The sequence below is a fragment of the Prunus avium genome, chromosome 1 (assembly GCF_965620075.1).
Source record: "Prunus avium chromosome 1, drPruAviu1.hap1.1, whole genome shotgun sequence".
Taxonomy (NCBI): domain Eukaryota; kingdom Viridiplantae; phylum Streptophyta; class Magnoliopsida; order Rosales; family Rosaceae; genus Prunus; species Prunus avium.
Window position 1 is genome coordinate 10372231 of NC_142284.1, and position 23030 is coordinate 10395260.

The 23030-nt window shown below is 37.3% G+C and overlaps 4 protein-coding genes and 1 pseudogene across 6 annotated transcripts; 4 read left to right on the forward strand and 1 right to left on the reverse strand.

Moving 5' to 3' along the window:
* Window positions 1-2027: 2027 nt before the first annotated feature.
* Window positions 2028-10952, forward strand: LOC110763737 (cAMP-regulated phosphoprotein 19-related protein). Of its 3 annotated transcripts, XM_088245939.1 has the most exons (8): window positions 2028-2046; window positions 8140-8207; window positions 8511-8572; window positions 10136-10198; window positions 10304-10351; window positions 10434-10496; window positions 10626-10693; window positions 10804-10952. In XM_088245939.1, the coding sequence occupies exons 3-7, from the start codon at window positions 8522-8524 to the stop codon at window positions 10686-10688; spliced, it is 288 nt and encodes a 95-aa protein (XP_088102065.1). In that variant the 5' UTR covers window positions 2028-2046; window positions 8140-8207; window positions 8511-8521; the 3' UTR covers window positions 10689-10693; window positions 10804-10952. The 3 variants fall into 3 exon arrangements, with proteins under 3 accessions (XP_088102065.1, XP_021822268.1, XP_088102062.1); XM_021966576.2 differs by lacking the exon at window positions 2028-2046 and having other exon boundaries at window positions 8068-8207; XM_088245936.1 differs by lacking the exons at window positions 2028-2046; window positions 8140-8207 and adding an exon at window positions 8214-8360.
* BXL1 (beta-xylosidase 1) lies at window positions 2357-6814 on the forward strand. Its single transcript, XM_088245942.1, is given in 9 exon segments — window positions 2357-3038; window positions 4189-4470; window positions 4584-4753; window positions 4841-4938; window positions 5022-5372; window positions 5478-5888; window positions 6005-6348; window positions 6350-6472; window positions 6474-6814. Coding segments are annotated over 9 exon segments (2502 nt in total). The 5' UTR covers window positions 2357-2453; the 3' UTR covers window positions 6612-6814.
* Window positions 10953-11881: 929 nt separating the features above from the next.
* On the forward strand, window positions 11882-12993 carry LOC110763750 (Glycine-rich protein family). Its single transcript, XM_021966591.2, has 4 exons — window positions 11882-12081; window positions 12198-12313; window positions 12418-12643; window positions 12739-12993. Exons 1-4 carry the CDS (start codon window positions 12006-12008, stop codon window positions 12855-12857), a joined length of 537 nt encoding a protein of 178 aa, XP_021822283.1. The 5' UTR covers window positions 11882-12005; the 3' UTR covers window positions 12858-12993.
* Window positions 12994-13682: 689 nt separating this feature from the next.
* LOC110763749 (AMSH-like ubiquitin thioesterase 3) lies at window positions 13683-18156 on the forward strand. Its single transcript, XM_021966590.2, has 14 exons — window positions 13683-13948; window positions 14452-14516; window positions 14613-14688; window positions 14776-14970; window positions 15165-15262; window positions 15360-15465; window positions 15545-15591; window positions 15818-16145; window positions 16300-16389; window positions 16476-16538; window positions 16857-16931; window positions 17031-17093; window positions 17228-17280; window positions 17396-18156. The coding sequence occupies exons 1-14, from the start codon at window positions 13871-13873 to the stop codon at window positions 17568-17570; spliced, it is 1512 nt and encodes a 503-aa protein (XP_021822282.1). The 5' UTR covers window positions 13683-13870; the 3' UTR covers window positions 17571-18156.
* Window positions 18157-20279: 2123 nt separating this feature from the next.
* On the reverse strand, window positions 20280-22659 carry LOC148297276 (uncharacterized; annotated as a pseudogene).
* Between the last annotated feature and the right edge of the window lie 371 nt (window positions 22660-23030).

The following is a 23030-nucleotide window of genomic DNA, read 5'->3' on the forward strand; positions in this document are numbered from 1 at the left end:
TATTCTTTGTCTCCTCCAATGGCCAATCCTTAGCCAACCAACCAATCATGCATGCAATGCAAGCCACATTATTCAAAGCCAGCGATTAGATAAGGAAAAACAAAGAGTGTAAATTAAGCTAGCAACAATTAAAGATGAAGAAAAAGAAGGAACAAGAAAAAGCCTCAGGCCCCGTTTGGTTGGTTGAGAAGAAAGCTGTTAGAAATAACCAAATTCATCCAACAAATGAAGAAGAAAAAATACATTGACTTGCATTTTATAGGTCTCATGTTTGAATTCCCGTGACATTTTAGTTGTGTACGTATGTGTGTGAGAAATCCCTCCTCCCTTGTAGTTTAGATTATCGCGTGTACTAAAAGAAAAAAAAGAGGTTAGTGTAAAAAGGGTTTTTGATGAATTCAAAGGCGTTTGCATATATAGCAAGCCAACTAGCCAATTGGCTCAAAACTGCGTCATTTCACGTGGCCTAAGAGGCTTTCAAGCTCTAAAAGAAATACATACAAAGATGAAATGTAAAACCATATTTAAAAGCTATAACCAAATTAAAGCATGGTGTGACATCAAATCAAATCCACCACCATAATGTTTCTGTTGAAATGTTGAGGTCCCACAGAATATGCATGCATCGATCGAGTTTTATCTCTGAAAAAAATTGTAATGTTCGTTTTCGTTATATATTCTCTACTGCCTGCATTGAAAGCTTATTGTTTTGTTCCTTTGTTCATTGGACATTCTTTTTTCCCCTTGGTGGGGTAGGGTTTGATGCACAACGATTTTTTTTCTTCTTTTTTAGCTAAATCATTGGCTTTATTAATTGCTTTTACGCATGCATGATGCATATGTGCAACTAATTTAATATCCTGAAACAACAAAAATATGTGGAATTAGCTGTTTATATTCGATGGATTATTGTACGAATTAATGTATTTATAATATTCTCATATCTTAATAGAAAAAAGAGGGGGAAAATTCACATACTCGGGTATCATGAGGACTTAAATCCAAGACCACTACTTGAGAGATATATCAGCGTGAATTTGGTATATCAAACAATATCTCGAACAAAGTCTATGACACTGTTGGGTGAGGATTTTAATTTTGGAAAATGAAAGATCAAAAAGAAGAAATTAATTAAGAAAAGAAAGCAATTGACAAAACTGAAGGATAAGGTTGTAAAATAAAGACTGACAATAGCGTATGAAGCTCACTCTCTTATGTATATGGGCCTATCTCTGGAGGCTAGTTCCATTTCCTTCTCCTTCATCTCACACTTGGGTCCTCACTAATAAATAATTCTCATTCCATATCCATACAGCACGCCACAGAATAATCTTCAGCTTATCTGTTAGCTTTCAATCCTAATATTATATCATATCATATACATATACATATATATATATATAATTGCAAGTACTTGATACATTGTCGATATTTTTAGTCGAAATACATAGTGATATCGACGAGATGTTTACGAGCTTGTATATAAAACGCATATACATTAATTGTAAAAATTTTGCTCTTGGTGGAGTAAGTAACTATATACTTCACATGATCAAAATAAAATAAAGATACAAGAGGACAAATGTTTTTGTTTCATCGCTGGTAGAAACTTGAAGCCACAGTCACGAGATTGACTTTCTAATGTCTCTCGTGTAGTCTGCGTACAGGTAAAAAGTCACGAGCATGAAAAACTTCTGCCTCCTCCTCCTCCTCCTCCCTTTTTGTGAAATAATTATAAACCAAAGTCAGTTTCCAATGGTGGGAGGACGACGCAGACTAAACACTGCATTATTAACACAGAAAAGCTGCCAGTCAAACAAAATATATGTCCTTTTTTTTATCATTTTATCCCCAAATATATTTGAAATTTTTCCATGTTTGTTTCTGCAAAAATTATATATATACTGAGTCAAGTAACTGACCCAAGATTTTAGTGTCCTTTCATTTGGCAATAAAATCTGGGAGAGTTATCTGATATTCTGTTGAAAAAATTGCATAACCATTCTCTCTCTCTCTCTCTCTCTCTCTCTCTCTCTCTCTCTCTCCACAATCCCTGTAAATTTTTGTTTTCTTTTTATCAAACTATGCTTCGATTTTATTTACACATTTTAAAGACCAATGTGACAGAGAATGTACCAAAAGAGAAATTAGATTCTCCAGTCCGTGATCCCAATATTTCTTAATTTTTACGACCTAGTCTGATGTATGTCCTTTATTGCCCATTTTGCTATATGGTTGGTCATGGCTCATGTACTTTTTTAACTATAGCTATAGCCCCTTAGCCTAAGTGACCATCCATTGCCAACTGCGTGTTGCACTGACACACACTCTTCCACCACTTGCTCTCTCTCTCTCTCTCTCTCTCTCTCTCTCATACACACTCTTTTTCTTTCTTTTTTCTGTTTTGGTTAGCTTCAAAGTTATAATCGCATCATCTACGTGGAAACTCAATCATGAAAAACCTCTCCGCTCATTTTTCCCACATCATAGCCATCCTTCTAACGCAACCTTCTTATAATTCTCTCTGTATAAATACCTACGCCAAGCTTTCGCCAAAACACACAAAACCCAATAGAGCAAAACAAAGAAAAAGAACAAAAAAACTCCCCACATTATTCCATTTTAATATGGCATACAATATTACTAGGCTTCTCTCACTTGTTTCTCTTCTTCTGTGTCTTTCTTTTTGCACCATTGGAGTTGTCCATGCTCGTCCACCCTTTGCTTGTGACCCTCACAACCCAATAACCAGAGGCCTGAAGTTCTGCAGGGTGACGGTGCCAATCCATGTTAGGGTTCAGGACTTGATCGGACGGTTGACATTGCAGGAGAAGATCAGGCTGCTGGTGAACAATGCTATTGCTGTGCCCAGGCTTGGCATTCAGGGCTACGAGTGGTGGTCTGAGGCACTTCATGGTGTATCCAATGTGGGCCCTGGAACCAAGTTTGGTGGGGCCTTCCCTGGGGCCACCAGCTTCCCTCAAGTCATCACCACCGCTGCTTCATTCAACGAGTCTCTCTGGCAGGAAATCGGACGGGTGAGGATTATTCTTGCTCCTTTATCTTTTCTGATTAGTATAAAATTTAGAATTACAAAAAGAAGAGCAGGTAATAAAGTCTTTAAATAAAAATATATATTTACCATCATTTTTGGGTTCCGTAACCAATAACTCTTTTATCTCAATCACGTGATCAAAATTGTCAATATTTTACACTATAATATTAAATTAATGGGGGTGTAGACGAATATTGGTATATTGTATACATATTATATTAGATTTGATATGTTATGTTATCACACGATATATAATTTGACTAATTCATAGTTTTAATTCACTGTGTCATAATATGATATGTCAGACTGTTGGCGAAAACAACTTCATCACGTAATTTGGATTAGTAATTATAAGTGATGACATACTAAAGATAGAAGTACAATTTGCATGGATACTTGGGTGTTACTGGTTGCATTGGAAGTTCCGTGAGCTACCTAAATTCAACATCTCTTCATGGTTTGGATAGCAGCGGCAATGATAATGACCTTTGACTAGCTATAGCAAAGCTAGATTTTTAGTCCCTAAAACCCATGATGCCATGAACAAACAAAATAAACGACATTTTCAGTAGGTTAATTATTGTGGTTGTTGCTCTTGTTTATTAACTTCTTTTCAAGACATTATTGAAAATGGTCCACCCACCTTCTTGGTCTATACATATAGAAAGGGTATCAATCAAAATTAAACGTATAGATGCTTCGGATTAAATAACGATAAGTATAGACCAAGAAAAATATAAGTATCGTGATCAAGAGTGCATTGATTCGTCATAAAAGAATCTTTTTTTTTATTTTATAAAATATCATATTGCTTGTAAAGAAAAATCACGATCATGAGCCAAGCGACCCAAAACGATCTTGACATCCTCATGAGCTCAACTTGGCAAGTTGCAATCCCTAATTTGGTGCAAAAATTTACTTTCGGTTCTCTGTTTCCCATGTGAGCTTCTCAAATTTTTATCTGGGATTTTATACATGTACTAAAAACAGGACCACTTTCGATTTATGGCAACTACAGGATAAAAAAAGGTCCCGGTCTCGATCACTGGGAAAAAGAAGAAGAAAGAAGGGAAATTAATTTATGATAATTGGATTAATATTTTTTTATTTTTAAATATTTGGTTTCTGAGCAGGTGGTGTCTGATGAGGCAAGGGCAATGTACAATGGAGGGATGGCTGGCTTGACATATTGGAGCCCAAATGTGAACATATTTCGTGACCCGAGATGGGGCAGAGGCCAAGAGACTCCTGGTGAAGACCCTGTCTTGGCTGCTAAGTATGCTGCTAGGTATGTCAAGGGGCTCCAAGGCGATGGAGCTGGCAATAGGCTTAAGGTTGCTGCATGCTGCAAACATTACACTGCCTATGATCTCGACAACTGGAACGGTGTCGATCGCTTCCATTTCAATGCCAGGGTAACATAATTTTTAGCTCTCTAGTCGGTCTTGTCATATATTATAAATAGTATGTTATGTTGTTAGATTGTGTCAAAATTTCGGAGTGATGATTTAGTGTGGGACATGTGCAGGTTAGCAAGCAGGACTTGGTGGACACATATAACGTGCCTTTCAAAGCCTGTGTGGTGGAAGGGAATGTTGCTAGTGTTATGTGCTCCTACAACCAGGTGAATGGGAAGCCTACTTGTGCTGACCCTGATCTCCTCAAGGGCACAATCCGCGCCCAATGGAGACTTAATGGGTGAGTCTTTTTGATTCATACAGCTATGAATATTGGCCAAACACTTTTCTCTTCGTTTCTTTCTAATTAACTTTTGGGGTCCAATAGGTATATTGTGTCGGACTGTGATTCAGTTGGTGTTCTATATGACGAGCAACATTACACCAGGACACCAGAAGAAGCAGCCGCTGACGCAATTAAAGCAGGTTATTTATTTGCCTTTTAAGGGAAACTTATTGTATCTCCGTCGTATTTATTTGGCTACGAGTCTTACTGTTATAAATTGCAGGTTTGGACTTGGACTGTGGGCCGTTCCTCGCAATCCATACTGAGATGGCCGTAAGAAGGGGACTCGTAAGCGAGCTTGAAGTTAACTGGGCCTTGGCAAACACGATGACGGTCCAGATGAGGTTGGGTATGTTCGACGGTGAACCATCGGCACAGCAATACGGAAACCTAGGCCCAAGAGACGTGTGCACCCCGGCCCACCAACAGCTAGCCCTTGAAGCTGCTAGGCAAGGCATTGTTCTACTGGAGAACCGTGGGCGTTCACTTCCTCTCTCACCCAGAAGCCACAGGACAGTAGCAGTAATTGGGCCCAATTCTGATGTTACTGTCACAATGATTGGAAATTATGCTGGTAAGTCCAGCAATTATTTAAATTTTAAACTAGTCACTCCAGCTCAATTTTCTTGACAGTGATTTAAATTTTTAAACCAATGGATATTTTTGTAATTGTCTGCAGGTGTTGCATGTGGTTACACTACACCCCTACAAGGAATTGGGAGGTACACAAGGACCATACACCAAGCTGGGTGCACAGATGTTCATTGCAATGGAAACCAACTATTTGGTGCTGCTGAGGCTGCAGCAAGACAGGCTGATGCAACTGTCTTGGTAATGGGCCTTGACCAATCAATTGAAGCCGAATTCGTAGACCGAGCCGGTCTCCTTTTGCCCGGACACCAGCAAGAGCTAGTGTCCAGAGTGGCCAGGGCCTCTAGAGGCCCAACCATCTTGGTCTTGATGTCTGGTGGCCCAATTGATGTCACGTTCGCAAAGAACGATCCACGCATTAGCGCTATTATTTGGGTTGGGTACCCTGGCCAAGCCGGAGGAACTGCCATAGCTGATGTTATATTTGGTACCACAAACCCAGTAATAACGACAGTACAACAAACTCTCGCTCATATATTTTTACCTCTTTCAGCAAAGTGAAAACTAATGGTGTCCGACCAAATAGTCGTTTGACTAATTATTATATGTTTTGTACAGGAGGAAAGCTTCCCATGACATGGTACCCCCAAAACTATGTAACCCATTTGCCAATGACAGATATGGCCATGAGGGCAGACCCCGCAAGAGGCTACCCTGGCAGGACCTACAGGTTCTACAGAGGCCCAGTTGTCTTCCCATTTGGTCTGGGTTTAAGCTACACAACTTTTGCCCACAATCTGGCACATGGCCCCACATCGGTCTCTGTGCCTCTCACCAGCCTAAAAGCCACCACAAACTCAACCATGCTCAGCAAAGCTGTGAGAGTGAGCCACGCGGACTGCAATGCACTCTCCCCGCTGGACATACACGTGGATGTTAAAAACACTGGGTCCATGGATGGGGACCCACACTCTACTAGTGTTCACAACCCCACCAGATGGAAAATGGGCCGCCAGCAAGCAGCTGGTGAGCTTTCACAAGATCCATATAGGAGTCGGGTCGGAGAGACGGGTCAGGATTGCTGGTTCATGTGTGCAAGCACCTCAGCGTTGTGGACCGGTTTGGGATCCGAAGAATTCCACTGGGTGAACACAAGCTTCAAATCGGTGACCTCAGCCATCAAGTCTCCCTTCAAGCCAATTTGGGAGAAATTAAGGTTTAGGGGCTATCAAAAAACCCAAAAAAAAAAAAGTTAGTGACACCCAATATTATATGGCTAGCATTTTAGTCCCTAGTCTTTCTTTTTTCAAAATTACAGAATAGGAAATAGAAAAGCAAATTTCCACTGTACAAATAAAGGAAAGACGGTCCAAGAAAGAAATATTTATTAATGAACCGTAAGGTTTTTAATAAAAATAGTCATTTGAATCATATGTTAATGGTTGCCATATGCAAGTTTAATTATAAATTTGCACGGGACTAAGGTTATTTTGCACATGAAGTCATGAAGTTCGAATTCTCCGTCCCTCGATATCGTTTAAAATTAGAAGACAAAGTGTTTTTTTTTTATACAAACAATTGCTTAATATATACCAACAACAATGCAGGGTAGTTGCGGTTACAATCAAAATTAGGTAAACATGATCTTTTTTTACTTCTTAAGAAATTAAAGGCAGTGGTTGACTGTTTTAGCTTCAATTTCAAACCGTAATTCCAATGGATTGCAAAAATAAAAATAAACCGTAAACTCATGAGGGTTTTGACTTTCCCATGAGTTCATAACATCCACAAGTTCTATCAAGTTCAGATATTTTATTCCTTATTTTTTTTGGGTTTTGTGTTGGAAAAGATTCAGAGCTGCCGTCAAAAGAAAATAAGAACTGGCAGATGAGTAAAGTAATATACGGCCTTATCGGTATCTTCTGGAAATAAAGATTTCTACTCATTCTTTCTTTCTTGTGTGTGAACATTGTGCTTATTTCTTCAAGCGTAAGGATTAAAGCAATTTGAGCTTTGAGTTTAATTATTTACCATTCACATATGCCCAAATAACGTAGTTTTAGACATAAACGCAAAACTCAATAAAGATCCGATCGAACTACCGCAGTATTAATTGAATTTAAAATACAACTTATGATATCTAAAATATTGAAATTTCTTGAAGAAACTGGTGCTTATTTTTTGGGGCTATGGACTTTTGACAATGAATCATAATTTGCATTAAAACAAAAAAAAATACACAAAAACTCATAAAATACAAGAGTGGTTGTCGGTAAGTAAAGTTTGTGTGTGTGTTAGAAATTTAGAAAGGACCAACCGATGGTGATATCCCAACAAGCCCGATAGTTATCCATATCTATAATTTTTATTTTGGTTATTTTCTAAATTTTATGATGATTTTTTTAGTACACAAAATTTGCAGTCTCCTAATCTCTCCTACCCCATTTGAATTTGTCCAACTTCCATGAACTTCACCCCCAAGCCAACCACGCTATCTTGTATGACCTTATTGGAGAGATATAGTTTCTAATTTTTATCTACTTACCATATATTTTAAGTTTCTATTAGCGTTTAAAATGTCTCCAGTTCGTATCCCCCTCCTCGTCGATAAACTCTATTGGTTTGAAAAATACATCTCTAAATCAAAATTAAATACTAAGATACAACTTACAAGCATAAATACAAATACATTCTTATCTTACCCTCTCTCTCACTCAACCCCCATTCTCTCTCTCTCTCTCTCTCTCTCTTTTGGTTCCTTTTCGCAGCGCAACTTGTCCTCATTTCTGTTGCATCTCTCACTTTGCTCTTCCCCAAGGTAATGTCAAGATCCCTTTCTATCCTTCTCCAATAGTCTCTTTTCTCTTTTTGGGCTTTATATAAAGCCATTCACAAACCATATATATTATTAACCCACTCTAAACTCCTCCTGCCCCATTTTTGGTTTCTGCTATCTTTCTGCATTGTTCTTGTTAGCCCCCCCGCTCCTCTGTTTCTTTTTCTAATTTTCATGTCTTAATTGCCATTATGATGTCAAATTTTGTGTACCCTAAACCCTTTATTTTGCTAGTTCTTAATTTTGGTCCCATGATTTTGATTGGTGTGATTCATGATCTTGCAGGAGAGCTAAAGATGGCGGATTGCAACAGAGGAGAAGACTATTTCTCTGCCCAAGAACATGAGGTGCCCTGTTCTTACTACTCCCTTAATTATTCTTTTTAATTTATTGTTTTGTTAAAATATTGAGTTTTGACAAATTAAGCTCTAAAATAAAATAAAACAAATAAATTCAGAGAGAATATATATATATATATATATATATATATATATATATATATATATATGTTAACAACCATAGACTACTTCCAATTTCCATGGTGTCGGTTCAAACTTCAAATGTATAATTAAGAAGAGCTTTGATGACCATATCCGGCTGTCCTTGCTGCATGAGTCAATGGCCATACATACACTTGGCAGGCAGTTGCAAACTTTATTTTTAATTAAATTCAGTTGGTGGCAGATATTTTATTAATTATGTTTTTACTACATTTCCTTTTCTTTTCTTTAATACCCCCCAAAAAATTATCTTTCTTAGTCAAGGAAAAAATAATTAGTTCAGTTTCCTCTATTTTCCCGTTATGAAACAGGAGAATGAGTAAGGTTGAAACTCACGTTATGTCCGGCTTTTTGCTTTTTATGGTGAATTCAAATTTGAATCCTCTTTTAATATTGAAAAGATAAATCATTAGACTGAAGATAGAGATTTTTAGTCATAGTACTTGAAAAAGAAAATGATTGATGTCTAGAAGTGTCAAACGGGACAGACCGGCCTAGCACGACACAAACCCAGTCCATTTAAATGGTACACAACACGATACAAAAAGGAATATTAATGGGCCGTGCATGAATATTGTCCAGGCTATTAGAAATTCACTTACCATTTTATTTTTTGGTTAATCCCATTAAGCATAAAATTAGATGCTCTTGTGTTGTGCCAAACGCAAATACGAGGGTTGTAAGTGTGATCCCAAAATATCTACGATTTCTAATCAAACCATTTTGGGACCAAAGATGCAATTTAGATTTGGGTGTGTGTGGATGCATAGGATAGAAAAAATAAAATGGGACCCACATTTAGGATTGTTTTGACAAGCAACGGCTAGTGTTGTGACACGACAGGAGAATATGTCTATCTGCCAACGTACGTCCTTACTTTTTTCGAAATGTCGGCAGCAAGCTACGGTAGTTACAAGTATGAACATGACCGTAGACTACCACAGCTCTAGCTGCCGCTCCTGCTGACCTTTTGTGTTGACCAGCCACAGCCAAAGAGTTGGGCTGTTTTGATCGTTGATAGATTCAGGCCTGCCCCAAAGGACTGTTGATATGGTAACGGCCGAACACGGCCCATCAAACCATATTTATAATTTATGGGCCATGAATTTTTTGGTTCAAAGGCCATGAATCTTGATCCACAGGGTTTTCTACGAAACATATATTCTAAAAAGATGTTCGAGTTCACAAGGGGCTTGTAGCTCAATTGACAAACTTTTTCTTTATGATTAAGAGTATTTACGCATACACCCGAGAAAAAAATGTCCGATGACCCACAATGACAGCACTCAAATATTTTATTCGGATGATTGCTCACTAATTGTGTTCTTTTGTAAGTTACCAAGTGTGTCTAGATAAATGCTCACTAATCTCTATTGACTATAGCAGTTTTCTTTTTCGTTTTAATTGCAGGCGTCAACAGTTGTCCAGAAATATGGAGGACTTGCGCCAAAGAAGAAGCCTTTAATTTCGAAGGTAAATTAATTAACATTTAAAAGTTCAGTCACTTCATGTGTTATTGCATTAAAATGTAAAGAACAAAACTCTCAATTTCTTGTGTGTTTGCATATGTGTGTGTAGGATCATGAACGTGCCTTCTTTGATTCAGCAGATTGGGCACTATGCAAGGTATTAATCCCCACAAAAATGAAAATAACTTTTCTTTTACCCTTTTGTAATTTTTTTAAACAAATTCATGGATGTGGAACAGCAAGGTGCAGGGGTGAATCCAAAATCAACAGCAGCCGTGGAGACCTTACGGCCAAAACTGCAGGTACAAAAAAATTATAACTACTAGACTATGAGCTAGTTGGTTTATAACTGCGCATCGGATCAATGTGTCGATACATTTTGAGTTTTTTCTTAAATATTTTACAATAAAGAAAGTAATTTTGATTTGCAGAGAACACCACACCAGCAGCTCCCTCCAAGGAGACCTGCTTGTACATCTGATCATGATATATAGCCCCAGTAAGTGCCGAAATGCAGTCTTCATTAGTATGTTATACTGGTTATAGTATTAATTAATCTCCTTTTAATGGTTATTAATTCTTTTTATCTTTTGGTTTATGATGTTGCAGGGAGCATACAGATTCATTGGGGGCTCAAAGTAGTTTGTTGTGTTCAGAGGATTCATGTTCATGACAAAGTTATAATATAAGCATTAGAATTGGCTGATCAGTGTAATAATTTTCAATTAGCTTTTAATAAGAATAGTGTTTCTCTCAAACATTTCCTCTGCTCTAGTTTTGTGCATCCATAACCAAAGTAAATATGAACTCATGCAGATGTTCTTGAAGGGCATTTTGTACAAACTTTTTGTTTAAGACAATATTTGCCCCCATAACTAGTTTAATCAATGTGCAAAAGATGAAGATGTATCTCTAAAATACAATGAAACATGGTTTAATCAGTTTTTGTTTTTGTTTTATCAATCGGAAATAGAGTTTTGAGTTTAGAACATCTTACAACATTGAGAAGAGAAATACCACCAGACCAATAACTAGTCGGACGTCCAATTTGATGAATTGCTATTTGGTTGTTGGATAAACGAACAATAATATTCTACAATTACAAGAAATTTATATCTTCACCCTAAAAGAAAAGAGAAAAGAAAGTGGTAGAATGAAAAGTGGATCAATTTTCCACATTTTGCCTTGTGGTTTGGTTAATCCTTATGTGCTTAACCACTAATACCATTACACTAGCAGTAACTCATTGCCAATTTGCCATATGTCTCAATACCAATATAATGCCTTTGTTTATGGAATTGCTTAGGCCGTGAATTAAACATCGAACCAATTAATCTCTCATGGAACGCAATCTTTACTTGTAGGGCAAGGTACAGAGCCAGGGAACATTTTTAGGTTTGATTTCTAACACTCCAGGAGAAAGTCCTCAGCTAGCGAAAGTTGGTGACTTGCACGCCAACCGCTCTCTCCCTTCTAGTCCTCTGCATTCCTCCAAATTATTTACCCATTATGGACACCAAACCCATCAATCGGTTTTCCTTTTCCATTTAAACTCACCAACCTTTTTCATCACATTTTCCATACATTTATGCCATGCTCAATCAGTCAAAAGTGTAAACGAGAATGAAAGATGGTATATATATATATTTTAATTTAGTCAAGAAAAAGTACCATGGTAGGCACCAGGTTGGTCATATATTATAATGGGAGTTTAGCAGCTGCCATTATATTGCTCTGGACATTTCGATTTTGCTCCAACGGTAGCGAAGTTCTCATCCAAGAGAGTTTTCTGTAGTTTGCAAGCTTCTGTCATGGCATTAACAATAAGGCAACTCTCAGTTTTAGCTGCAGCTTTCATCTACCTCTCTGCTTTCTACTGCAAAATAGGTATATATGTATATGTTAATGTAACAGAGAAACATATATTAATTTCCTGCCTCTTTTCTTTTACCACAAAAATGAAAAATATAACTGAAATTATTTTTTGGCATAAAATCTGACAGGGATGGCAGATGATTTTACATCTGAAAGAGGTGATGTGCCAGATCAAATAGGCTCTGCAGAGCAGGATCCAGCTCAAATTGTTGCCAAAGCCCTGCTGTGTTTCAATGATAAATATGTAAGTCAGAAGAACATATTTATAATAATAAATTGGTCATTAAAAATGCTAGAAAATTCGTCATTTGTTTTCGGTTATCTCCATATATGGGGAAATTGTTTCAGGTCTACAGCAGCTGTGAAGAGTCTTACAGATTGAATGAGGGTGGAGATCTCAAAGTGCCAGCAGCAAAAACTGACGAGTACTGCAACGGTCCATGTCTGCAAGAAACACACCTTGTGCTCGACTGTGTTGATAACATTTTGAGCAACTTCCTGTTCTACAACAAGGCCACGGTGCAAGATGTTAGAGATACGATTCAGGCAGGATGTGGCTATGGCGAAGAAAGAGGTAGCCTTTTTGCTCCAAGAGATTATATTTTTTGTTCTGGTTTATTGTCAGATATGTTGCATATTTATAATCTGCCATTGATTTGCATGGTGCAGGAAAATTCGATGTGGCTGAGCACATCAAAGCTGAAGGAAGCAAGGCATACAAGGCTGCAAATTACCAGATTCTAATTGGGCTTGTGGCGATGATCATGGGGAATGGATTGCTGTTCTAGGTCTAGGATGTATAATGCTATAATTTCCCGCATAACACCATAACATAATAGTGTTGTCAATGTTACCCTAATACCATATGCATTATAATAAAAGATATATATACTAATTAATGAGCACTTTTGCCTTTTTCTCCCATTTGTTGAAACTAAACAACATTTACATATACTATATAGATGCAGGCGTAAAGTGTTCTCAAAATGAATAGACGATTACACTTTGATTTGTTAATACATTAAAAAAAAAAAAAAAAAAAAAGGACTCTGCTAATCATTGTGTTAATAGCAGAGTTGGACTACTAAAGTTATAACGTTCGTAAAAGCGATTTAAGAGTTTATTTGAGACCCTTTTTCAAAAGGTTGAAAACGCTTTAAGATGAGTGACACTTGACATGCTTGTTTGAGAGTGATTTTTGATAGGCTAGAATCACTTATGAGAACGTGCTTCTCAAGAATCATTTTCAAGTGCTTTTTCAAAAGTGATGAGTGCTTCTCAATAACGACTGAACACTTGAACCCACAACTTGAATATGGATCCAAGACACCTCAATCACTACCCTTGTGATAATTTATTCTTAAATTTATAGTTGGAACAAGTTATTCTATAGAATCAAACGTAGTTACCAAATTTGACATTTGGCTATTTTCTTCCAAATTTCATGTTTATCGTTCTTGATTAAGCTCCAATTAATCAACTAAGTATACAATTAAATGATATTTTTCTTTCAAATTCCAACAAAAAAAGACAAAGAAAAGTACAAATTACCCGTACAAACGAAAATATATTAAGACCTTTATGTACCTCAGTAAGTGGTGCACTTACCGAAACCTTTATGTACCTCAGTAAGTGACCTCACCATGTCGACAGACAAACAAGAAGCTTCTCCGTCCAAAACGACCGAGTTTTGACTTGACGCATACGCTCAGAGCATTGATCCTCCCTTTCCCCCCCTGAAACTCTGTGCGCGATACCGTGAGAGTTGCTGGCATTCGTCACCGGAGAAGAAATCAATTCAATGGCTCGGAAAGTTGAGATCGATAATCGCTACCCTCTCCGATTTTACTTTCGAATCACCGATAATCTCCTCAAACAGGTTCCATTTTTTCTCTTTCTATCTTTCTCTTGATTCTATGTCGCTTTGTTTGTAATAAATTTTAGAGTAATTGAAGTTTAAATTTGATCGTGAAACGCTAATTTACCTTCGGAGAACTTCATTTGGGTGTCAAATGATGCACTTTTATTGAAATCAGCTATTTAAGGGTTTTTTTTTTTATTTTTTTTTATATAGTTCTAAGACTCCCCATTTACCCTGAATTTTGCTGAATTTCACATTGAAGCTGAGTTCTGTATGCAATTTGGAAAGAAATAGGTTTTGTGATTTCAATTGGGATAGTGAGAAAAAAGAAGAAGTAATTTTCTGTTCATTCCTAACTAATTAGTTTATATGGTAATGGTAATGGTATGTATTAGGGTAGTCATTGTACGAGTATCCTGCAGCTAATGTTGGGTAGTCATTGTACGAGTATCCTGCAGCTAATGTTGTGTTTAAATTTTCTGGTTTTCTTTCTTACCTAAATATACTTCTCAAATGCTCAGGCTAGTATATACCGGGAGGAGAAAAACATTGTAGATTTGTATGTCATACTTCTCCGATTTTCAAGGTACGTAGAAAAGGTCATTAGATGATTTTCCATGTTATAGAATTGATAGCATGCAAAATTATTTAGTTGTGGAACCTTATTGTTAACATTTTACAGTTTGGTGTCTGAAACTATACCGTGTCATCGAGACTACCAGACATTTCCTCCTAAAGAGAGAAGTCTGTATAGGAAGGTAAACCATGCTAATCCTTTTAGGAAGTTACTATTTCTTGCATGTTTAATATACAATTCTGACTTGGCTTTCGTATCATCATTGCAGAAACTGTTAAATGTACTAGATGAGCTTGAATCTTTAAAGCCAGAAGCCCAACGCCTAGTCAACAAACTTAATGAGGCCCAAGCAGTTTCTCAACTACCTCAACTTGAATGCCTAGAAGGCACTTCATATGGTTTGGGAACACCTTCTTTAGAATGGCCTCCTGTGAACTATTCATTGAGCATACACGTTAGGCAGGTACTGAATGCTCCGTTGATACTATGGGATTGGTTCTGTTGGTCCTCATTCTGGTCATTGATTTGTTTGGGTTGTAAAGCACTTAAGATGATTTATCATAATCTTGTTGTGTCTCCATGTAATATTTCTAGTTTATTTGAAGTTTGTTGGAAGACTATCAAAATACTGAATTAATTTGTTCTTTTCATGTGCAGCCTTCTAGCTTGACATCTCAGTCTTCATGGAAGTATAATAATGATTATTCACGGGTATCAACAAATACTACACAAATTGACAAGCAGTTCCAGAAGCTGTGAGTAAATTTCTTCTGGCCGTATAAACTATACTGATACCCATAATTTGTAGATTTTAGATATGGGAATCATGACAACAATTCCTTGAACTTTCAGATCTCTTACTATACGTCTTCCGAATAAAGAGACTTTGTCTAGACACTCATTTTTGGGTCCAAATGGTCTTCAGGGCCAGTGGCTAGGACTCAGTGCAAAGATTAAGGTAATTTTTCAAGTGTGTGGTTTTAAAAATTTTATTATTTCTGACCTTGTAAAACTCCATTAACCTATCTACTATGCAGGTTCAATATCCAAGCAGTACCGACCTAATCCCTACCAAAAATTCAGGGTGAGTTCTTCCTGCAATACTTCACATGTCTTGTCCAAACCTTTTAACTGTGCTTCTTTTCCACATATATATTTCCATGTTTTGCTTCTTTCTCGGTATAAATTTAAATATCATAGGTTGCTTGACATTCGTCAGTTGAAAACGTCTGCTTGATCTTCTTTGAAGAATTCCCTAATAATTTTGGCTGTTTCTAACATTCTCAATTTCGTGTCATCCATGGTAATAGCCTGAATCAGGCTGTACAAAATGATATTGTGGCTGTAAAAGATGGTGATCAAGGAGGAATTAAATCTACAATGGAGTCGGTGTCTGCCTTGGATGATGGTGTAAGGCCACACCCTTTTCAGGAATTAGGTCCTTCATTGAGTAATGAAATAAGGCAAGATCCTTTCAAATTGGTCATCAATCAGCCTTCTCCTCCTCCAGTACTTGCTCGAGTGCAGCCAGAATATAGTCCAATTCCTCCATCAAAAGTGGCAGATCCAAGACCAGGACCTGCCAAACCTTCTGTGGATGGGATGCCAAGTTCTAATTCATATCAACATTTACACATTGTAAGCTTCCTATGCTGAGCCTTCTTGTATAAAGTAACACTTGATCTTTCTCTTGTTGATTTACAATCTTAAGGAATTCTTTTTGTCGCTTCTAATGATGAATGCCCCATATTATTTTGAATGTGATGCCAGTGTCATTTAATTTACCTTGCAGCCAGTAAAATTGATGGACGATTTCTTGAGATTGGCTAGGGCGAATACAGAAAAGAATTTAGAGACGTGCGGTATTCTTGCTGGTTCATTGGTGAGAAAATAACAGTCTCTTTTACGAGGAAATTAAAATAAGTTGACGCTTTTGGTTCTTATCCTTTCAGTTTCTTGTGGCTGCAGAAAAATAAGGTTTTCCATATCACCACGCTAATAGTCCCAAAGCAGGAGTCAACCTCTGATTTGGTAGGATAAATTACATGCTAACTTATGAATTGCCTTTCCATATGCTGTTTTAAGGTTGATTATGGCTTATGTCCGAATTTTTATTTTGATGATGACATCATTAGATGTTTAAATTGTCATTTTTTTACACATAAACCCAAAAAGTTCCAGATACTCCCTATTTAATAATATGTTATTATTTGGAATCCAAGAAGCATTTTTATCTAAGCTCAGTGTCTTGAGTATTTTGACTGTCATCTCTCAATTTTACACGTGCATTGTTTTAGAGTGCCTTTGTCTATTTTCCATTGACAATATTGATCTCTGTTTTATGCTCAGTGTCAAACATTGAATGAGGAAGAAGTATTTGAGGTTCAAGACAGATTATCTCTTTTTTCTCTTGGGTGGATTCATGTAAGTGTCTCAATAGCCTTAGTGGGCATTAATTGTTTGTTATTCTTGTTCTTGTACATGTAATCATTATTTTCATTTCATATCTGTGTGATGTGCCAGACACACCCATCGCAACCCTGTTTCATGTCATCAGTTGATCTGCATACTCATTACTCATACCAGGTAAAGTGCAATGCCACTTTTTTTCGGTCCAATTCTAGGCTTACATATCCTTTGCTTATTTGTTCAATTTCTCCAAGGTTCTATTGCACTCTATATAATAGGGTTGCTATGTTTTTTTTCTTTGTTTTTTTCAGATTATGTTACGAGAAGCAATAGCAATCGTTATGGCTCCAACAGATACATCCAGGTAGGGTTTTTATTATTTTTTCTTTTTCTTTAACTTTTGATGAAAATCAATTGATAATGTATTATTTGAGATGTAAATTAATCAGCATGCTAACTTGTCTACCATGTAATTGCAGTCCACACGGCATATTTCATCTATCGGACCCAGGTGGTGTATCCATAATTCGAAATTGTGACCAGCGTGGGTTTCATCCCCATGAAGAGCCTCTGGATGGAACCCCAATTTACGATCGTTGTTCTCATGTCTTTATAAACTCCAACCTAAGGATCGATGTTGTTGATCTGCGGTAAGAATTTTGGATTTTGTCCCCTTAAGTGGCGGCCAGTTGAGATTATCTTTGGTAAATATGTAAAACACAACAGTAATTATCTCTTCATCCAACACTGATGTTGCAAATTCAAGTGGTCACTATCTGATGGAAATATAGCATACTCATTTTAGTGACCAGCTGGCCATCTATGGGTCATGATTGTTTATTGCAGTGAGACTTGATCAGTGAATATATTATCCTTGAACCCAAGTTGGACCAGTTGGTCAAGTCAGTGAGTCCATCTCCTTGCACCCAGTTCGAATCCCACTTCTCGTAAGTTAGATTAATTTAAACCTCGCTTGTATTATTTTAAAATAAACACAAGAGTACCGTTAGCATTAATGGAGAAGGATTGATTATCCTCTGAGAACCGAGCCAGAGCCAAAGCTTCACTGGTAAAACGTATCTCATCTTTATCATTCAATGGGAATTTGGATTCCAACTCCTCTTTAATTTGGGTTCTAACTTTCCAGCTTATTTTTTTCTGTTTTGAGAGAAGTTGGGTTTTCTTTTATCCAATTCACAAATTGTCTTGTTTATAAAGCATATACAGAGGTTTCTCGACTTCTTATCCCCACCACCACCCTGCAATTCTGGAAAGTCATTGACCCAAAAAATTATAATTCTGGACAGTCTAAGGCCTAGTTTGGGATTGCTGTCACTTTTAAAAAAAGTTGCTTCTGCTGTACTTTGAAAATAATTAGCTGTAAAGTAAAGCAACTCCATGTTTGGTAAACAATATTTTTAAAGTGCTGTTAGTACAAAAAGCAGTGTAAAAGCATTTGGTAAATTTTAATATAAAATTGTTATAACTGTGAATAATGATTAAAATAGACATAATGTTAAAAGTGTTATGTACTAATCATGTGGTGGTAGTTGTAGTGATGGAGTGGAGGTGGTGGTAGTGATGAAGGTGGAGTTGGTGGTTGTGGGGATGGCGGTTGTGGAGGTGGTGGTGGTGGTGGTGGTAGTGGCAGCGTGGTGGTAGTTGTAGTGATGGAGTGGAGGTGGTGGTGGTGATGAAGGTGGAGTTGGTGGTGGTGGTGGCGGAGGATGAGGAGGAAGATGTGGTGGTGGTGATGTTGGTTGTGGAGGTGGTGGTGGATTTGGAGGAGGAGGTGGTGGTGGTGGTGGATGAGGTGGTAGTGGCGGAGGATGAGGAGGAGGATGTGGTGGTGGTGGTGGTGGAGGTGGTGGTGATGTTGGTTGTGGAGGTGGTGGTGGATTTGGAGGTTTTGGAGGAGGTGGTGGTTGTGGTGGTGGTGGTGGTGGTGGTGGTCGTTGTGGAGGTGGAGGTGGAGGTGGAGGTGAAGGAGGAGGTGGTGGTTGTGGTGGTGGTGGTGGAGGATGAGGAGGAAGAGGATGTGGTGGCGGTGGTTGTGGAGGTAGTGAATGTGGTGGTGCAAGTGGTGGAGTTGGATGTGAAAGTGGAGGTGGTGTCATTTTTTAAAATGAATGATGGTATTTTGGGAATTAAAAAAATTCATTAAATGTTCATCTCTGCTTCTTTTGAAAGCAGCTTTGAAAAGCAACTCAGAGCCTGCTTTTAAAAGCTGTTGTCAAAAGATCATTGCTTTTAAAATAATCGGGATATTTTCTTTTTACCAAACACCTTAAACTGCTTAACTTTAAAGTGAAGCAGGTTTTTGGCAAAAAAAAGCAATTCCAAACGGGGCCTAAAAATATAGCATGAAGGACAATTACTTGTTACTATACTATGATAGGGTTGCTGGTGGACCTTCTCCCTCCTCTCCCTCATTTAAATCGCAACGCGAATGGTTATGGAAAATGAACTCGTATATTTTTATTTACCTTGAAGAAGAAATTTGAGAACTTGCCTGCTTGAATATTGATCAACAGTGCATGTGATCCAATTTAACTTTTGCTACGAATGACATTGACATTCTGAGGTTATGGTCCCTAAAATCTATTAGGCCCTGTTTGGTGGGCTAGACTGGATGAGATATTTCCAATTAAAATGGATATGGATCCTAACCATTGTGTGGTGGGCTTAAATGTGTTTCACACTGGATATGGGCCTTCGAATCCAAGTCCCAAATAACTATGGTTATGAAACCCAACCCCATAGGTGGGTTTACAATGAAACTCTATCGTCACCTCTCTCCTTCCCATCCATTTCGCTCATTCTTCTTCTTTTAGGGCATGTTTACGTATCAGTAATGGAGAAAGTAAAGAATCAGAGAATTTAGGAATCGGGGAACTACTGAATCGGTATGAGAAGAATCATTCCCATTAAGCTGTTTACTAAATATACATAATTAATAAAGGAATGGGGTTGATTCCCATTGTTATTGTTTACTAATTTTCATGAATCAGAATCCAAATTAATTTGATTACTAAAATGCCCTGCACATTTTCACCACAACACATATATAATTCTCAAATTGGCTAAAGAGATCAAATTAATCCTGCAACAAATTAGTAAGGCGGTGTAAACATGATTTGCACAAGTGAAGTCAGGGGAAGCAGCAGCAGAGCCTTGGTGAAGTATGCAGCGTTGCTGCATGGTATCACCATCAGCAAAGGCGAGTTTGGAAATTTGCTCAAGGGCAACATTTGCATTTTCAAGGCCAAGAGAAGATAAGGCCAAGAATTCTAAGGAAATATTCTCTTTCTCCTCTCTCTCTCTCTCTCTCTCTCTCTCCTTTATCCTCTGCCCAATCTCGCTCTAATCTCTTTCACGACCTGAGTCTTGCTCAGTTTCATCATTGAACTCCGCTGGTTCTTCAGCTTGTGAAATGGGTGAAATTGGTTGTTGGGTTAGTGGGTCCAATGGCTGTGCAGAAATAGAACGGAGCAAAGGTAGTTGATAATTATTGCCTGAAGAAGAAGGTGGGTCCATTGCTACTCTTTCTGTAGATTTGGAGTTGGGCAAGGAGAGGTTGGAATTTGAAAGTAAGGAAGAAGAAGAAGAGGGGATTTGGGGATAGGGATTTTTGTAGAAAGAGAGAAAGAGAGAGAGAAGGCTCAAGAGCTCTTTGCTGAAGAGAAAGGTGTAACGCTCCCATTTCATAGCTTTATCAGATCAGATTCAATTTTCGTTTTCTTAATGTATTTTCACGTTTTCTTGTGTTTTCTCAGCAACCAAACAGTTAGCATTTCTCTACCCTGTGTGAAGATTCTCTCATGCTCCGTTTGGATGAAGGAATTGCAAATGACATAGAATTCTAAAATGACGGAATTTAGATTTATGTCATTTCAATTTTTGGCAATTGAAGATTTCAATGTTTGGATTTATGTATGTCGAATTTTGTAATTGACATAAATTGAAAATTTCAATGTTTGGATAGCTCATGTAAATTGTAAATGACAGAAATTAAATATTTCGAAAGAACAAAAAAATTGATAACCAACATAGAAGGTATTCCTCGAAGTATAAAATAACATATCGTTTGATGAACTAAATAACTCAACTTAAACAAACAGAGCATATTAGCAAACCAAATCACTCACCACGTGCAATAAACATCTGATCAACAACATACTCTTTTGTTTTTTCTCAATTGGGAGTGCCTTCAGCATCTGAAATTGTTTGTCATTTTCAATCAGCCAAGCACATGCTTTGAGTTGTTCTTTTTCACTAAGACCTGGTACTGCTTGTACTTCATCATATACCTCTGCTGGATCAAGGTTCTTAGTATCAGCACGGATAAACTCTTCAAATGATAAAGCCATTCTAGCAATCGAATCAGCAATAACATCTTTGACATCACCTCTTTTCTTTGTAGGAAGAATATCAGAAGAATTTGATGCACGATTTCTTCTCTTTTGACCATTTGTTGAGGTTGGTGAAATATCATCAATAACATGAATATCTTCTAAATCTTGTGTATCACCATTCAAATAAACATGATCAACTTCATTAGTAGGAGTCATAACCTCAGTTGCATCTGCACCTATTTCAGCGCCCTCTCAAGTGGCTTTATCTTTGCCACACAAATCTACTATATCATCCCAATTTTCTAAAACTTTAAATAAAAAAACCTTTAGCATCGTCATGAGACTACCAAACAAATAATCAAAGTAAAATAAGAATGAGAGAAGACCAAAATCGATTTTCAGCAGCATATAACAATCAACAAAGCTTTTCGTTTCCTTATAGAGTATATAAAAAGCTTTTCAGCAACATATACTTTTTCTTCAGAGTAAGGAAACGAAGGGTAAAACTTAAACAATGTGATAACACAAAGCGATAAAGCTAGCAAACAACTACAGAGTTGTACCATAAACACAAATCACACACCAATATCCATGGGCATAGAGTATTTTGTTAAAACTTCCCAAAATCCAGTCATAGTGCTGCAAAGATCACAAAACCTATTCAACACATATTCATAAATTTAGTCAAAAACACCCAATTTTGATAGCCATTCAGAAACCATGGTAACCCTAAAATAGAAAAAACATAAATTGAAGGAGAGAAAGGCTTGAAGACTAACCTTCAAATTTGATCCAGAGAGACGTGTACTTTTTTTTTAAAAATGAAAAGTTTGGCGGTTTTTTTTTTTAATGTAAGTTTTGGCACACTGAAAAATATGAATTCCCGCACTATGGAAATTGTGAAATGACGCCTATTTTGGTGGAAATTAAACTCGGGAATTTGATGCCTCAATTTCCACGATTTTTTCCGCGCGTCATTTAATAAATTCCGCGCTTAAGTTGCCAAACAAGGGAATTGTCAATTTCTCCTCTTAAATTCCCGACTTTTAGCTAAATTCCGAGTTATTTTCCCTCATCCAAACGGAGGGTCATTGTTCGTCGCGCGATTTGTTTGACCGGTCAAAGGAAGGTTTCAGAAGCCGATTTGGGGCTTGAGATTTTGCATATGATTTTTGCTAATAAAAAACTAACATAAATTCTGATTTATTAAAATAAATAATAATAAAAAAGTTAATTCTAATATGTTGTTTGGTGCAAAAATGAATAGGACTGGACCCAAAGCCTACTCAGTCCAAGCCAACCCAATCCAATACTTCAAAACCTATCCTAACCAGTCCAAGCCAGCTCACCAAATGAGGCCTTAATGTGTTGAGATTCAACCTTGCCATTTGCCTTATTAGGTTAGCTGTCACAGTTAAATCTCTACCCCAATTCTGTGAGAAAACGGCCTAAAGCCTCTGTCTCTATACATTTCCAGAGCATAGGGCAAAAACATCATGAGTCTTTTCATGCATGGGGTCAGAAAATATAAATAATACCAAACCAAGCCTTGAAAACTCTATGGTGGTAGGCCTTCTATATTTATGCAATTGAGGGCCGTGAACGTACATGCATGCTGCGTTTTGTGTTTTCATGGGGGAGAAATATAAAGAAGAAGAAGAAGAAGAAACAAAACCTACAAGTATCTAGCAAGCTAAGCATATGTATATATATATATATATATAGGGATCCATTGTTTGGCCAAACCTATGCAATAAAT

Excerpts from the sequence above, each read along its gene's own strand:
- LOC110763737 (XM_088245939.1), top strand. The coding sequence starts at position 8,522 with ATGGCGGATTGCAACAGAGGAGAAGACTATTTCTCTGCCCAAGAACAT. Across the intron at positions 10,199-10,303 it reads AGAAGCCTTTAATTTCGAAG|GATCATGAACGTGCCTTCTT; the intron begins GTAAATTAATTA and ends ATGTGTGTGTAG. Across the intron at positions 10,352-10,433 it reads CAGATTGGGCACTATGCAAG|CAAGGTGCAGGGGTGAATCC; the intron begins GTATTAATCCCC and ends GATGTGGAACAG.
- LOC110763750 (XM_021966591.2), top strand. The coding sequence starts at position 12,006 with ATGGCATTAACAATAAGGCAACTCTCAGTTTTAGCTGCAGCTTTCATC. Across the intron at positions 12,082-12,197 it reads TGCTTTCTACTGCAAAATAG|GGATGGCAGATGATTTTACA; the intron begins GTATATATGTAT and ends AAAATCTGACAG. Across the intron at positions 12,644-12,738 it reads TGGCTATGGCGAAGAAAGAG|GAAAATTCGATGTGGCTGAG; the intron begins GTAGCCTTTTTG and ends TGCATGGTGCAG.
- LOC110763749 (XM_021966590.2), top strand. The coding sequence starts at position 13,871 with ATGGCTCGGAAAGTTGAGATCGATAATCGCTACCCTCTCCGATTTTAC. Across the intron at positions 16,146-16,299 it reads CATATCAACATTTACACATT|CCAGTAAAATTGATGGACGA; the intron begins GTAAGCTTCCTA and ends TTTACCTTGCAG. Across the intron at positions 17,094-17,227 it reads ATACTCATTACTCATACCAG|ATTATGTTACGAGAAGCAAT; the intron begins GTAAAGTGCAAT and ends TGTTTTTTTCAG.